General features: G+C 40.4%; 1 protein-coding gene across 2 annotated transcripts in view; it reads left to right on the top strand.

Annotated features, from left to right (window-relative positions):
- Positions 1–7919: 7919 nt before the first annotated feature.
- Positions 7920–17126, top strand: part of strip2 (striatin interacting protein 2) — a gene marked incomplete at its 3' end in the record, with an annotated part of 47807 nt that continues 38600 nt past the window's right edge. For both annotated transcript variants that reach the window (XM_084049353.1, XM_084049352.1), the window contains exons 1-2: positions 7920–8199; positions 17071–17126. The exon at positions 17071–17126 is cut by the window's right edge and continues 14 nt beyond it. In XM_084049353.1, coding sequence (XP_083905479.1) covers positions 8041–8199; positions 17071–17126 — 215 coding nt within the window. In that variant the 5' untranslated portion in view covers positions 7920–8040. The remainder of the gene's footprint in view (positions 8200–17070) is intronic.

Genomic DNA, 17126 nt, shown 5'->3' with positions numbered 1-17126 from the left:
GAAGATCTTATTTTTTCAAATGGGGGTCCGCAAACATTAATTTGGCAATCCATGATATAAAAGTTTGAGTTCCATTTGTACGCTCTCAAGAGTTACAGACCCGTAAGGTTCCATGTGGTTCCTAACTACTAATCATTTAGCTGGAGACCCCCTGGAACCCTCTCTCAAGGACCCCTGGTGGTCCCCGAACCCCAACTTGAGAACCACTGATCTGCTCCGTTTGCAGAGGGGAGTCTGGGAAGTATCTAGAAAGGGGGCTTATGTGATACTTGACAATGGGAGAATTGCACTAACGGCAATTTTTTTTTTTTTTAAGTCTGCGTCATTGCCGATATTACATGCCTAAATTCAAAAATGTTATGTCTTGTTATTGTGAATTACAGTGATTAAATCCTAGTTGACAGCCATAACATCACCCCCACTGTTGTACTCACCGTTGAGCAGATTTTTTTTTTTATGGGGCAAACTGGAAAGAATCCTGTATATATAGCCCAACTGCTGTGTGCCCGTATGCTACCGTTGAAATCACAAGCCCCCCTATACTGTGTCTAACCCCCCCCTCCCTAAAAAAAATATATATATGTCACATTGTACTGCTCCAACGCTGCTGATGGTGAATTCCTGTCCCCTCATCCCTCATCCACATACAGCCTTTCTCCTCATCCACATACAGCCTGTCTCAGTCTGTCATCCACACATCCATTGTGCGTTACTGTCTCCTTGTCTCCTCCTGAAGTAGTTTGCAATAGTAGTTTGTCTTAACTCTACCTGTGCGTGAATGCTTGACTGAATAGTAACTCTTCTTAGTTCATACTGGATCACGTGCCAGCATTGCGTAACGAAAATAGCCGATCTAGAAGCTCACAACGACCAAGTAATAAGGGGTCCACACTAAGGCATTTTATGAGCGGAGGAGCGCTTTGGGTATCGGGGGTTCGGTATTTGTAGGGCGCCCGCAGTGATGATTCCGTTGACTAAAACTATGACGAAAAGAAATCTTCAACTACCTTTTTTCACTGACGAAACCTAAATAAAAACTAAGCTATGATGACTAGAACCAAGACTAAATATATTGACAATTTCGTCAAAAAAATCGTAAAAACTAGTCTAAAATGTTAGTGAGGGACTAGTGGAGAAGAGATCCAGTAGAACTAAAAGACGAGTCATTTTATGTTTGCTTGTAGATTGGCTATTTTCAGCATGCAACCAAGTGTAAAATCAGCCATTATGACGCCATCAAGGCACCGCCAAAAATACATTTTAGTCGACTAAATCAACTTTAGTTTTAGTCGACTATAATCTGATGGTATTTAGTCAACTAAAACTAGACAAAAACTAAAACATTTCCGATGACTAAAATATGACTAAAACTAAATAGAAATTTGCTATCAAAATCAACACTAGTGCCCCGCATTGGCAAAGAGAAAAAAAACATGAAAACATGAAGAAAAGAAAACACGCAGCGTGTATTGATGCCCGCAACATTCAGACCTATCAACCGTTGCTGTGCTTGAACATCGTGTCATCTGCGTTATTAGCACAAATAGCTTAGGACAGTGGTTCTCAACCTGTGCACATGATTTTGGGGGGGTCCCCAGATGACAGTGAAGTGACAGTGTAAGGAATTTTAAGACCATTTTAATATAATTAAGTTGCATTACTGCATCAAAAGTAATCAACAGACTATACTATAAAAACTGGTCGAACATTTGCCAAATTGCAAATAATATAAGAAAGCGGCAACAATTTTGAAAATGGCCGATCTACAAGCTCACAGCGCCTCGCATTGCCAGGTGTTGTGAGCTTGTATATCTGCTATTTTCACAATATGTATCTGTGGAATCAGGGTGGGGGGTCCCCAATTCAAATATGATTATTTTGGAGGGGTCGCGGCCTGAAACGGTTGAGATCCACTGGCTTTAGGACTTCTCATGGTTGTGGTAACGATTTCAACATCAGATTGTAAACAACCGGGTTTGGGTCGTCAGACGCTCACTCCCCCCGTATTGTTGCTGTCGGGCAGAAACCAGCTAACTCCATGTTGACGCTTTTGAATTATTTTCCATAAATCAGTGCTATTGAACACCCTTTACGTCTGTGTGTTGATTAAAAAAATGTGAACCAATAAAGTTTCTGACAAAACCAGCTAACTCCATTGGATCCTCAAACTTTCTGCTAACCACCGGAGTTAGCTGGTTTTGCTGACTCCAGGCTCCACCCCCTTTTGACCTCCAACCTCATTGTGAGCTTGGAGATCCATTTAGCTGTTCTTATCAATGATGAACAAAACCTTTCATTTTCTTTAAAAAAAAATGAACATTTTGGAGTTAGCTGGTTTTTGCCTGACAGCAGAGATAGAATAGAACTGTATGACAGAAAGGAACTGGCAGATCAATAAAACCCTTTCTGTGGACACACTAAATCAGGCTTTAATGAGTACATGGGTGGGTGAGTTTAGGTGTGTGTGAATGTTTTATCTGACTGTGCGTTTTAGTCTTCTGTTTTGTATTCCTCGGTTGCTTCATTTAACAGCTGCCTCAGGATCCTATAGTCCTGCATTAAGGGGGGAATTTTACATTTCGTTGGCCACTTTGGGAGACAAATAAAAGGGCCGACCATCAAATGGGTTGGAGGGGATAACACCAGCATCATAATAATAATATATATAGTATATACTGTATACAGATGTATAACGACCTCTTTAAAAAAAAAAATCAAAAAAGAAAGAAAAAAAAAGTGTGGGAACACGAGCAGAATCAACTCCTGTATTTATCGTTGTAAATCCTCAGTACAAACTGGCAAAATTCTCAAAAAACATGTTTAAGTTGTCTAAGAGAAATTACTATTATTAAATATTGCAAGTGATAATGGTAGATGACGAGCAATAATAACAATGAAAAAAAAACTATCTGTAATCTTAATGAATAAAGATGTATAAAAAAACAAAAAAATACTGTTTGCGGTCTGTTACTATATTTTTTTTATTTTTTTTATTTTATTTTTTTTTATTGCTCGGACCCTACAGCTTTTGAGACATCAGCTGTCTCATATTTTGGAGATGAGCTGTGTTAAGGTCAAATGAGCCACTGTCTCTCTCACACACACACACACACACACACACACACACACACTGCATGCCCTGGGGCCAGTGTTGCCAGATTATGCGAGCATAATAAGCAACCAGGTCTATGAAATCAAGCCCAAAAGAAGCGACTACGCCACATGACTGAGCACTTTAAACGTATAGAGATCGGCTATTTGAAAATAGCAGATCTACAAGCTCACAACGTGACGCGACGCATCGCGTTGTGAGGTTGTATCTATTTTCAAAAAGATTTGTGAAAATAAGTGCCAAATGTGGATATTTATTTTTTACATTTTAACCACGCAAATCTGGTATGAGGGTCCCTGACACAAAATATTCTCAGATGGGGGTCCGTTGACAAATACATATTAATTTGGGGGTCCTTGACATGAAAATGATTGAGAACCACTGGTTTAAACAACATTAGGAAGCAAGCCCAAATGAGCAACTACACTTTAGAAACAAGCCCAAAGAACCGCAACCAATATTTTCAAGCAACATTACAGAAAAACACTTAATAATTACAGACATGGCAACTCTGCCCGGGGCCCAGACAGTGTTCCCACTGAGATTGCTCTGACATTAGCTGTTTATAGTTAAAGACCTTGCTCATGTCTCTGCACTTTAAAGGCCTATTTATACTTGGTTGCGCACTGGAAATAGCCGATCTACAAGCTCACACACTGCGTCACAGCGTGACGTGTTGTGAGCTTTTAGAGCAGCAATTTTGCGAATAGACAGAGTGTAAAATATAATAATAGGGCTTAATACATTTTTTTGTTTTTTTTTATTCCACGATCTTGTAACCTTTTTTCACCCGGTGCCAGTTTTCTAAGTGGTGCTGGGCGCTACACTCCCCCCACCAGCCTAGGGAGCCCAGGGCCGAGCTCATGCCTCCTTCAATGCATGAGAGCCAACTGACCTTCTTGTCACCTGACAGGGGGGAGTTTCCCTGGTTGGACGTAGCTTGTGGAAGGAACACGTTATTCCAACCAGTTCCCCTCCATCAGGCGCCCCGGCTGTCAGGGGGGAAAACAAACATTTTAGTACTTTTACTTTTGGTACCTTAAGTACCATTTTTTTATACCAATACTTTTGCACTTGTACTTCATCCCCCATGACCGGCTGTCATGGGGGAAAACAAACATTTTAGTACTTTTACTTTTGGTACCTTAAGTACCATTTTTTATACCAATACTTTTGCAATGTACTTTACTCAAGTACATTTTGAAATCCGGACTTTTACTTGTAATGGAGTATTTGTAAATTGCAGTATTGATACTTTTACTTAAGTAAAATATCTCAGTACTTTTTCCACCACTGCTCAATGCACAGCAGCCATATTGGAAAGAAATTGGGCCTCTTCCTTACTTCCTTCATAGGTGTTACCAATGACTAATGAAGGATCTGTTCCATTTAGTGTAGCACAGTGGTTCTCAAACTTTTTCGTAATTTCAAGGAACCCATTAACTCTGAGGGTCTGAGGATTTTTACACTCTCAGAGTTACACACCCGTAAGGGTCCATTTGGAACCCCCTCAAGGAACCCTGAGGGTCCCTGGACCACACTTTGAGAACCACTGGTGTTTCCAGTGAGTCCACATGCACAATATCAGCACCCTCACTCTGTTTGACCGGAATGGAACAGAGCCTTCATTAATATCATTGGTAACACCTGTGAAGGAAGTAAGAAAGAGGCCCAATTTCTTTCCAATATGGCTGCTGTGCATTGAGCATATACTCCACATTCATTGTGTGCACGGAGCGTTTAGATCAGCTTTCTTCCCCCCACATAACACTGGCATACAGTGGTGTAAAGTACTCAACTAGCCTACTGTACTTAAGTACAATTTTGAGGTATTTTTACTTTCTTCAGTATTTCCAATTTTCAATACTTCTACTCCACTACATCTCAGAGGCAAATATTGTACTTTTTACTCCGCTACAAATATTTGAAAACTTTACTTACTAGTTACTCTGCAGATTTCGATTATTATCACAAAACATACATTAACCACTTCATCCCCATATATAAATTATATTCCGGCCATTTGAAAATATTTCATTCCGTCCCATCATGTGTCATGAAACAACTCTAGACATAAAATCCCCCCAATGCATTATCACATAGTTAAATAACAACATATGGTAAACAACACAATTAGGTTTTGGTGTTCTGTGTTCTCTTTCTCACTTTCATTGGCCTATTCCTTCTATATTGTTTTCAGATAAATTGAGTCTTACTTTTAAATACCTTAAATACCTCTCACAATGATAAATTGACCATTTGTTTTTTTATTCAACATGCTTTTCATAAACCTGCAAGTATTGTTTGTGTGTTTACGGTTGAGCCTTGCATACATTATGTTAAATAAGTCATTTACAAGGTGTATTACATTACATTCACACACTGCCAGCGGAGGAAACATTTGAAAAAATCATGAAAAATGTGGAATAATAAAAAAAAAAAAAAGAATTAACAACACAAATCCTCTCATGAGGGTCCTGGGCAAAGGATCTTTTCAGATATCAAGTCGCATATCAATTTGGGGGTTACCACCACTGACATCTTTTAGGTTCCTTGACAGGTTGCATCTTTAACCCCCCAGCAAACAGATAGGGAGCATAGACAGAAACCTCATATTTCATGTTTTTTTTTGTAAGTTAATGCCCTGCTTTATCAAACTTAAAGGGGAATTTTGGACCACGGTTTTCTTACATTTTCTATGATGTTATGATATCCTAGGATGAATGGTACAGTAGAGATTTCAATCTCGAGATTTCAATCTCGGCTAGCGAGACGTACGGTGTGGCGCATTCAAGACAATCACGTTGCATGGTGTTCTGTCACTATGAACGTCAGAGCTCATCAACATCATAGAAAAGGTAAGAAAACCGTGGTCCAAAATTCCGCCTTAGGAGTGTCGCACAAAAATAGTGAAAATAGCAGATCTACAAGCTCACAGCGCTGTGAGCTTGTAGATCTGTTATTTTCACAATTGTATTTTTTATTTTTTCCCCAATAATAATTTAAAAAGTAACGGTTTTGGACATAATGACAGTTATCAGATGAGGGAGTTCTGTGTTTGCTTGCTGTAGGTCATGTGACCAATTCACCTTGCAGCCAACCCCGACCACTCCTAACCCCGCCCCCCTGGCTGGCTGCAGCCAATCCAACGCACCGAGGTGGAGATTGTCTCTCAAGTTGCATGGAAACCAGTGTTGCCATGTCCGCTTATTATAAGCGACTTTGGGCTTGTTTTTATGTAAAGTTGCTTATAAATATTGGTGGCTGCAATTTTTTGGGCTTGTTTTTAAAGTGTAATTATTTGGGCTTACTTGCAATTATTATCATTGTTCAAACCAGTTCTCAAATATTTGCATGTCACGGATGCCTAAATTAATGTAGGCTACTATTTGCAGACCGCATCTGAAAAAAAGTTTTTAACTTCCAATTATATTCCAAATATTCCAATATTTTCTTTTCAAGATATTTTTGAAAATAGCAGATCTGTAACAGTGGATGGGGGCAATTGTAACAATTGAAAAAAATAAGTTATATTAACACACTATCTCAAATAAAAGTACATCACTAAGTAATATGTATTTTTTATAATTTAATATTGTTACTTAAGAATGTTTTATATATATAATTACAATTATTTTAATTTTATTCGAATTATTTTCTTTTTCAATTTAGTTTTTTCAAGTGTATGTCTATTTTTTATTTAAATGTGTTTTTTCTAGCAGATCACAGCAGTGGCGTACCCACCATAGAGGCAGGGCAGGCGGCCGCCTGCCCAACTAAAATCTAGCCTCCCCTAGAAAATAAAGTAAAAGACTGAAAAACAGGCAGTGAAAAAAATACAAAGACAATAGTGGCCGTCGGACCAGCTCGTCCATTCACGCGGCAGAGCGACGTCGCCTATAGTGATGCAAATGTTTTCCTTTATCTTCATGGGGTGCCAGGAGTGCCAGGTGTGGGGGTCTGGGCCATCACCTGTACTCACCTGGCATAAAAGGGGCTCTGAGAGCAGCTTGAGCCATTAAACTAGGCTACAACATGAAGAGACCACCGCTGAATAATTGATTGATTGATTATACTTGCATATTGTTTTTATTAACGTTTTTCAGTTTTGTAGTCAGTGTAGTGTTGTTGTTAACTTGTTTCCCCCGAGATTTCCCCCCCGAGATTTTCCCCGAGTACCCCCCGAGTACCCCCCCCCCCCCCCCCCTTCGGAGGGGAGCGGGGGGGGCGGTGGGGTAGAGAAAAAAAATCTCGCCTGCCCTAAATGTAATTTCTGGGAACGCCACTGGATCACAGCGCGTCACTGTGAGCTTGCTATTTTCAAATAGCCAATAAAATGCTCATGTGTCTCCGCTTTTGGGCTTGTTTTCATCATTTTGTTGACTTTAGACTAAGACTAAAAGACTATTGGTTTTGATATTTAGTCGACTAAGACGTCACTAGACTAAGACTAAACAATTTCAGAAGACTAAAATAGGCCTAAAACTAAATGGTGTGTTATTCAAAGAACTAAGACTAAATCAGAATTTGCAGTCAAAATTATCACTGGTTTTCATAGACCCTGGTTGCTTGTTTTTCTCGCAGAAACCTGGCAACACTGATGGAAACCCAACTGTGTGTGTGTGTGTGTGTGTGTGTGTGTGTGTGTGTGTGTGTGTGTGTGTGTGTGTGTGTGTGTGTGTGTGTGTGTGTGTGTGCGCGCGTGCGTGTGTGTGAGCGTGTAAGCGCGTGCGTGCGTGTGTGTGCTCTGCTCACAGCCGCGATTGCTTCCACTTCAGTTTGACAGCCGCTGTGAGAGAGAGAGAGAGAGAGAGAGAGCGAGAGAGTGTTTGTGTGTGTGAGCCGTCCTGCAGGTCGCTGCCTGCTTCTTCAACGGAATGTAATGTAATATAATGCTCCTCTAAACCGATCATAACCACAGCTATAAGATGCAGGTCGGAGGAGGAGGAGGAGGAGGAGGAGGAGAGGACATGATGGAGGTACCTGCTTCTCCTTCTTCCATCATCATCAATGATCTGAACATCAACGGAACCAACGGCCATCAGATCAGACCTCTGCTGTCCAGAGGAGCCAAGGAGACCTCTGAGGTGTGTGTGTGTGTGTGTGTGTGTGTGTGTGTGTGTGTGTGTGTGTGTGTGTGTGTGTGTGTGTGTGTGTGTGTGTGTGTGTGTGTGTGTGTGTGTGTGTGTGTGTGTGTGTGTGTGTGTGTGTGTGTGTGTGTGTGTGTGTGTGTGTGTGTTGCTGGGTAGCTTTCAGCATTGAGCTGCATGCATGGCCGGTATTATACACATACCGGGATATCAAGAACGCTCGCCCCAAAACACAGTTACCCTATGTGCCTAAGCTAAACCTAACCTTATGCCTAAACGTAACCTCAGTAAATTATGCCTAAACCTAACCTTATATTCCTTAACAAACGTAACATTCAGTAAAACATAATACAATACGCGGGAAAAAATGGGGGTGAGCGTGTTTTGGGGCGAGCGTTCCGGTCACCATACCGTACTACTGGCTACTCTCCTCGGTCACAGCATGCAGTTATTTTGGCGTCAGCGCCAAGTGTTGAGCGGCTGCTCTGCTGCTATAAATACATACATGCACCACCACCAGTATAAATAAACGTACTACTAGTATCCCCCATGCTCCCCCTGGTTCTCAACCCCTGGAACATTATAGACTGTGAATATGGAGATTTAGAAAAGGGGTGGGCACTTTTCACTTACTATTCACAGACTTAGTATTTCTTTGCTTAGTATTCACTGACTTAGTATTTATACGTAGTATTCACTGACTTTGTATTTATACTTAGTATTCACTGACTTAGTTTTGATGTACTCCTATTCACTGACTTAGTATTTATTTACTTAGTATTCACTGACTTAGTTTTTATTTACTCCTATTCACTGACTTAGTTTTTATTTACTTAGTATTCACTGACTTAGTATTTATTTACTTAGTACTCACTGACTTAGTATTTATTTATTTAGTATTCAACTGACTTAGTATTTATTTATTTAGTATTCACTGAATTCGTTTTTATTTACTCCTATTCACAGACTTAGTATTCACTTTGTAATCAGTATCACTGACAACATTGTGGCCCTGCATGGCTGTATGTATCAGTGGGATGTGTAATCAGTGGTCCACAGTGTTAGTACACATGCATCAAGCTCACTTTTACCACAGGGTCTGGGTTGAGTTGTCCAAACTGAAGGCTATTCTCAGGAGAACTTACAATTCCGAAGCACAGCAGGAGAAAGGGTACAAATGCCAAGAGTCTTGTGCTAAGTTCAGGAGTGTTGACAGGTTAGAATCAGAATCAGGTTTATTGTCGCATCACAGGTTTACAGAAGTAAAAAAGTGGGTGAAATTCGTTTTCGTGCATCGTTCCCATCGTAACGTTATTTCCATAGAAAGAAGAAGGGGAGGAAGAAGGTTAGGCTCTCAACGTGGAGCATGAGAACTGAAGTGGTGATTATTATTGTTGCTGTGATGGCGGGGTGTCAGGAGGACACTAGGACGGATTGACAGCCTGCACTGTCAAATCTGTTGTTATATAACTCTGTGCTGTCATTTAACTCAAATGGACCCAGGAAAGGTCCAATTAAAAATAGAGTCCATCATTTGAGGGTCCAAAATGGACCCTATGGACTATGGCTGATAAGTATACTGCACTGGCTTCCCTTGACACACATCATCATCGGCGGCGGCGATGGCGATCAGTCCAAGTCGATTGTCCTCCTGTTGGTGGGTCTGGTTATCCTTGATCCACACATTCTATTGCTATGTGGGCACGTGTGGATGGCTGTAGTTAGAGGAGGTGTTTTAGTGGTCCTTGGGGTCCCCGGACCCACTATGAAAACCAATGGGCTAGAGGTTTGGGTTGTGTAGTTATTTGTCATGATGATGATGACTCTATTTATTGATGAGATTGTTCAATCTCTTAGTTACTGCTGTGATTAGAAATTGGTCCAAAAAGGGTGTACTATAACTCAATGGGAAGGCTATTTTTGGAGCAACTATTGAACATATCTTGCCAATATTTGGAGTTACATCATGGCAAGGTAACGTGATTTCGTCGACTAAAACTATGACGGAAAATGTCTGTTGACTACCTTTTTTCACTTACAAAAACAACATCTAAACTATTATGACTAAAACTATGACTAAATATGCTGACAATTTCGTCAACAAATAAAAACTACACTAAAATCTTTGGAAGGGACTAGTGGAGAAGAACTAAGCAGAACTAAGACAAGTCATCAAGGGTGCGCGCGGGGGTCACAGACCGAAAATAGCCGATCTACAAGCTAACAATGCGACGCGTTGTGAGCTTGTAGATCAGCTATTTTCGGCATGCAGCCAAGTGAAAATCATTTCGATGCCATCACGGCCCGTAAAAAATGTGTCCCGCCGAAAAAACCTGTAGATTTAGTCGACTAAAATCTTATGATATTTAGTCGACTAAAACTAGACTAAAAGTAAACATTTCATGTGACTAAAATATGACTAAAATAAACAGAATTTTATTCAAAAGACTATGACTAAAACTAAATCAAAATTTGCTGTCAAAATCAGCACTGGTAAACGACACAACCCAAACCTCTTCCGAAGCGTAATTTAGCTTAAAGCTCTCTGTGTTGAAGAGGCTTCCACAGATGAGGGGGACAATATTTGCCATGTTCATATTGATCGAATGTTGTTGCTGGGAAGGATGGAGGGCCTTTTTAGTTTACACAGAGAAATAATGCTGCCAGTAACTTGTAGGACTACCTTCTTTACAAACTCTAAAGCCCACTGGCCCCGGTGCTCATAAAAATAAAAAAAACTAGTAATAATTATTCCACTCTTACAAAAATAATCACTAATTCAGTGGTTCTCAACCTTTTCAGGCCGCGACCCCCCAGAATAATCATAATTTGAACTGGGGACCCAAGCACTTGTCCTTGTAACTTGTAATTGATAATGTATTTGGCCGAGGTATTACATCTTGTTTGAGTTCCACAGATACATATTGTGAAAATAGCCGATCGACAAGCTTGTAGATGAGCTATTTTCAAAATGTTTGCCTTTTTCTTATATTATTTGACAATTTGGTCAATGTTTGACCTGTTTTAATAGTGTAGTTTGTTGATTACTTTTGATGCAGTAATGGTCTTATTTTTTGTTATTCCTTTTATTTTAGAGGTAATAAAAAGGTCTTAAGCAAATCATGTGTGGACCCCCCCTGGGGGTCCAGACCCACAGGATGAGAACCACTGCACTAATTCACCCCAGAGCGGTTGAGGTGAACATTGCATGTGTCATTGACTGTGTGCTACAGTATAATTTATGTTTTCCAGGGAACTGGAGCATACTGACCCTGTAGCTAGCTGTACAAAGGTGGGTTGGGGGGCATGGTCTGCTCGCTGTGGGGGAGGGTTCTCCTTTGGGGGCAGGGGGGGGGGGGGGGGTAGCAGCTATGACATGGAAGCACTTTTACTACCGCTAAAGCCATGTAGGCTACTCACGTTCCCTACCGTGCTCTGTCACCGCGCTTTATCTGTGTCACTTACTTAACGTATACCGCAGAGCCGTGTTCGGGCCAAATGAGGTTAGTCAAGTCAACACGTGTGTGTGTGTGTATATGTCACAGGGAAATTGGCATTCCAGGGAAATTGAAAGAGGAGCGCTCGCTTTTAGGCGCGGGGCTTTTTTTTTACAGTATAAAGTTATTAAATATGTTATTTGTCATATCTGCCCTTTGTTTACCATGCCTAAAAGTCAAACAGAAATTACATTTTCATTCATAATGTTATAATGTTCAACGACAGAAACAGAATCGCAATTATTTGAGGCACAATTCAATCGTCAAGTGAAATGTCATAATGGCGGCGGTCATGAAAAACACCAATGCCACAAACAGCTTTACTTATTCTGCTCTTGCTATTGACTCTTGTTTGGCTTCCCATGACACACGTCATCATCATCGTCGGCGGCGGCGATCAGTCGAAGTGGAGTGTACGCTTGTCCTCCTGTTGGTGGGTCTGGTTATCCTTGATCCACACATTCTATTGCTCTGTGGGCATGTGTGGATGGCTGTAGTTAGAGGAGGTGTTTTAGTGGTGTGCATCTCTCCTTTCTCTGTTGCCTCTTTGCTTCTGCGTCACAGTGGAGGAGCCTTTTCTTGCTGTGCTATGCTTTCTCACACATGGCAGTCTTTTAGGTAACTTACACACACACACACTAGTTGTTTATGTACAATACATTTCCATAACATGTCACACGCGCGCGTGCTCACACTTCTGTGCTGTACATGCAAACATACCGGTCCCTCAGGTCGCATATAAACCATGACACATGTCCTCAACAATCCCTACAAGAGAGAGAGAGAGAGAGAGAGAGAGAGAGAGAGAGAGAGAGAGAGAGAGAGAGAGAGAGAGAGAGAGAGAGAGAGAGAGAGAGAGAGAGAGAGAGAGAGAGAGAGAGAGAGAGAGAGAGAGAGAGAGAGAGAGAGAGAGAGAGAGAGAGAGAGAGAGAGAGAGAGAGAGAGAGAGAGAGAGAGAGAGAGAGAGACGGGGGTTGTTACAGAGACCAGTGAAGGGAGACAAGGGACAATTTCAGGGAGGCCACGAAGGCCATGGCAGTCGTTGCCCCTCAGTTTGGCCTTCTGGCCCTCAAAGAAATGGCATGCCCTGAGGCCACAGTGGCCTTAATGCCCCAGCTGACTGTACTGTACCACTTTCTCCTCTGTCTCTTACTTGTCAATATGTAGACACCAGTGTCTCTTTCTAGTCAATATGTAGACACCAGTGTCTCTTTCTTGTCAAGTAGACACCAGTGTCTCTTTCTTGTCAAGTAGACACCAGTGTCTCTTTCTAGTCAATATTTAGACACCAGTGTCTCTTTCTTGTCAATATGTAGACACCAGTGTCTCTTTCTTGTCAATATGTAGACACCAGTGTCTCTTTCTAGTCAATATGTAGACACCAGTGTCTCTTTCTTGTCATGTAGACACCAGTGTCTCTTTCTTGTCATGTAGACACCAGTGTCTCTTTCTTGTCATGTAGACACCAGTGTCTCTTTCTTGTCATGTAGACACCAGTGTCTCTTTCTTGTCAAAATGTAGACACCAGTGTCTCTTTCTTGTCAATATGTAGACACCAGTGTCTCTTACTTGTCAATATGTAGACACCAGTGTCTCTTACTTGTCAATATGTAGACACCAGTGTCTCTTTCTACTAGTCAATATGTAGACACCAGTGTCTCTTTCTTGTCATGTAGACACCAGTGTCTCTTTCTTGTCATGTAGACACCAGTGTCTCTTTCTACTAGTCAATATGTAGACACCAGTGTCTCTTTCTTGTCATGTAGACACCAGTGTCTCTTTCTTGTCATGTAGACACCAGTGTCTCTTTCTAGTCAATATGTAGACACCAGTGTCTCTTTCTACTAGTCAATATGTAGACACCAGTGTCTCTTTCTTGTCATGTAGACACCAGTGTCTCTTTCTTGTCATGTAGACACCAGTGTCTCTTTCTAGTCAATATGTAGACACCAGTGTCTCTTGTCAATAGGTAAACACCAGTGTCTCTTTCTTGTCATTCTGGGAACCCATCGTCAAATAAAAAGGACAATATTTGCCTCTGGGATGTAGTAGAAGTAAATGTATTGAAAATTGGAAATACTCCACTAAAGTAAAGATACATCAAATGTGTACTTAAGTACAGTACTTGAGTAAATGTACTTAGTTACTTTCCACTACTGCACAGTACACACAGAGTTCAGAGTTGTACATGAATTCATCATGATTGAGGGCTATACTATAATGGGGTTTGTTATTTCCCTCGCTAGTCATTTTACCCATTATCTCCCTACCTCGTTGTCACTGAAAAATGGAATCTGTTGTCATATGTAGGTTTGTATGTTGCTCTCCGTTTGGTGTTTTTCAGGTTAACCCATTAAGACCGGGAACGCATCGGTGTCATTTTTTATTTTAACCACTTTAACCATTATTTTATACATGGCTATTCAAAATTAGCAGATTTACGAAGCTTGTAGATCTGTTATTTATTTTCTTGAAAAGTTGTGCAAATCTTTGAATATATATATTTTTTAAAGCAATTTTTTTTTAACTCAAAATCTTTCCTTTTGTAGGATCCCTGGAACCAAATATTTTGCGGCCAAATACATATCATTTTGGGGGTCCTTGACATGAAAAGAGTTTGAGAACCACTGATATTATAGCAACATAAGCGTTTCAGAAAACTGTTTTTTTTAGAAGACATTTGTAGAATCCCCCAGAAGCAAAGATTTTAGTTAAAAACTTTGCTTTGAAAAATATATAGTAGATTTGCATATATATTTTCACGATTTAAAAAAAATAGCAGATCTAGAAGCTCATTGTGCGGCACTCGGTGCCGTGCTATGAGCTTGTATATCTGCTATTTTTGAATAACCAAATAAATCTAAAAATGACACAGATTCTTTCCTGGTCTAAATGGGTTAAATGATTTATACAGTGAGCACCTTGAGAATATTAAACTTTTTTTTTTTTTTTTTTCTCTCACCTACGTGAACTTGCAGCAGCAGCTTGCTTGCAGTTATTTGCGTTTCCTTTTAATGTATTAGATCATTATGCAAATAGCTGCACTGGCACGCTAGGCTAAACGTAATCTTATCACACCACAGAATTCATTACAGTAAAGCCTTGGGGGTGACTTTGCACACGCACACACACACACCCACACACACACACACACACACACACACACTTTTATTACAGTACTACGGTATACTTAAACGAGGACATAAACATTTTAGGATGGCAATTTGCCTTTTTTTCTCAATTACACACACACACACACACACACACGCACGCACACACACACACGCACACGCTCACACCTAAATAATGGTGTATCTCTTCTAGTGACTATAGTGATATTGTTCAGGTTCTCTATAATGTTTAGCAGAATGTGTTTCTTCTTCATCATGTAGACTGTGTTCAGTATCACTATGTTTACATTCACTCTGGTTAGGTTAGTATGGATGCAGACTGCTTATATCAGCGCTGTGGAAACCATACATACTGTGTGCGCGTTTGTGTGTGTGTGTGTGTGTGTGTGTGTGTGTGTGTGCGCGTGAAGCCCAGAGGGCAGGTGTTAATCATAGGGTGAGATAGTGATGATGTCAGCAGGGTTGTTCAGAGACCGTCAACTGGAAACTGAAGCTAATCATCTTTGTTTGTATTTGATGACTCTCTCCACTCTCTGGCTGTGGTGTTGTACTGTACTATACAGCAGAGCTTCTCAAACCTTTTCATGTCAAGTCAAATTAATATGTATTTGGCTGCGGACCCCCATCTGTGATATTTTGTGCCAATGACCCCATACTTTTGTTGTTAAAATGTTTAAGCTGTAGAGATATAGAAGCACTCTATAGCAATGATTACTACAACCATAAAGCTATTCAATGCTTATTTTAACCAAAAACAATCAAATAAGAAATATATTATATGTATGATCGTCTCTGTTGGGTGGAAACCTCATATGTCCAAAACTGTGACTTTTCGGCATTCAAATAAAAAGCATCGAAAGTAGCAGATCTACAAGCTCAAAGTTCTGCCACTTTTGATGCTTTTGTGTGACGCTGTAGTATGGTCAAGTAGGGGTTAATTTACGAAAAAACACATAAAGTTGTCCGACAGCAACGATATATAGTATATCGCTTACTGGCACTGCACCTTTAGTACTCTGAGTAGAGTGTGGATGAAGGGCCCAGCTTCCGGCTTTGAAATTGAGTCTATAGGAAGTAAAAGTTCATATGAATGGCCTGTAGTCTCGCTGTTTTACCCCTGCTGATGTCTGAAAGAATTTCTCTCCATTCAAGTGGGTGGGTTTTTGACAAACTTTAGACTTGATTTTCTTACCTTAATAAACATTGTCATAAACACTATATGCTTCCAGTCGCTAGTTTAAAGTCTCCTTTCAATCATCACGATATGCGTTAAATTAACGCATATCTTAATTACGTTAATGTGTAAATTATGATCCCATTTATTAAAAAAATCATGATAAAGTAGGGTATGCTGTAGGAGGGGCGGGATGATTTGATTGACACGCTACACAACCAATAGCATTCATTCCCCGCCCCCGCTCTTGATTGACAAGCTACCCAACCAATAGCATTCATTTACGGTGTCATAGGAAGTGACGCGATATAGAAAGGTGGTGGTTTTGAAATTGCTGAACAATAGGCTTCATTTACGGTCTGTAGAATGGCCAATGGCGTCACTTTGTCCATTCTTTTTACAGTCTATGGCAGTGGTTTTCAACCGGTCCGCGGAGGTATTGCAGGTGGTCCCTGGCCATGCATTCATAATAAAGATAAAAATAAAAGTTTTTCTTTTTTTCTTTTAATAAGTTTCAGGAGTTCTCACTGTATGTGTGTGTGATATGAAATGTGAGCTTTCCATAATCACAGTAATCCTTAATCATATTTCATCATATTCAAGGGCTTTTGCTGAGAAAAGAGACAGACCCCAGTCACTTTCAAATCAGAGCACTGCAGAGGGCAGGTGTGTGTCTGTGTCCAGCTGACACTCGTTGACGCTTGTTAATGTTATAGGCATAAGAGCAATTATGCTTCTGCACTGTCAAATAGGCCAACATCTAATCTAAGATTAGTGGGACTCACCATTGAGTCACAGGACTCACTTCATTGAAAACAAACAAAATCACTGTCTTTTTTTTAATATTATGTTGATATTATAGCTATTTTATTTGATTAGATATGTGATGTTCCTGACAATTAGTTGACTGCATATATCGGTATCAGTTGATATCGGTATCGGAAATTAGGAGTTAGGCAATATCGGAATATCGGATATCGGGAAAAAAGTGGGTGGTGATCCCTGGGTCAAAATCAGTTGAAAACCCCTGGTCTATGGGATGAACTGTTTGTCTTCTGGTTCCCAGAGTTCCATGGAATCTCCTAACCTGGAGTTTGAGTATGGAGACACAGACAGCCTGAC

This window comes from Gymnoscopelus microlampas, assembly GCF_963454915.1.
Source record: "Gymnoscopelus microlampas genome assembly, chromosome: 23".
Lineage (NCBI taxonomy): Eukaryota > Metazoa > Chordata > Actinopteri > Myctophiformes > Myctophidae > Gymnoscopelus > Gymnoscopelus microlampas.
The sequence above is the reverse complement of the archived record's forward strand: the minus strand, read 5'-3'. Positions and strand labels throughout refer to the sequence as shown.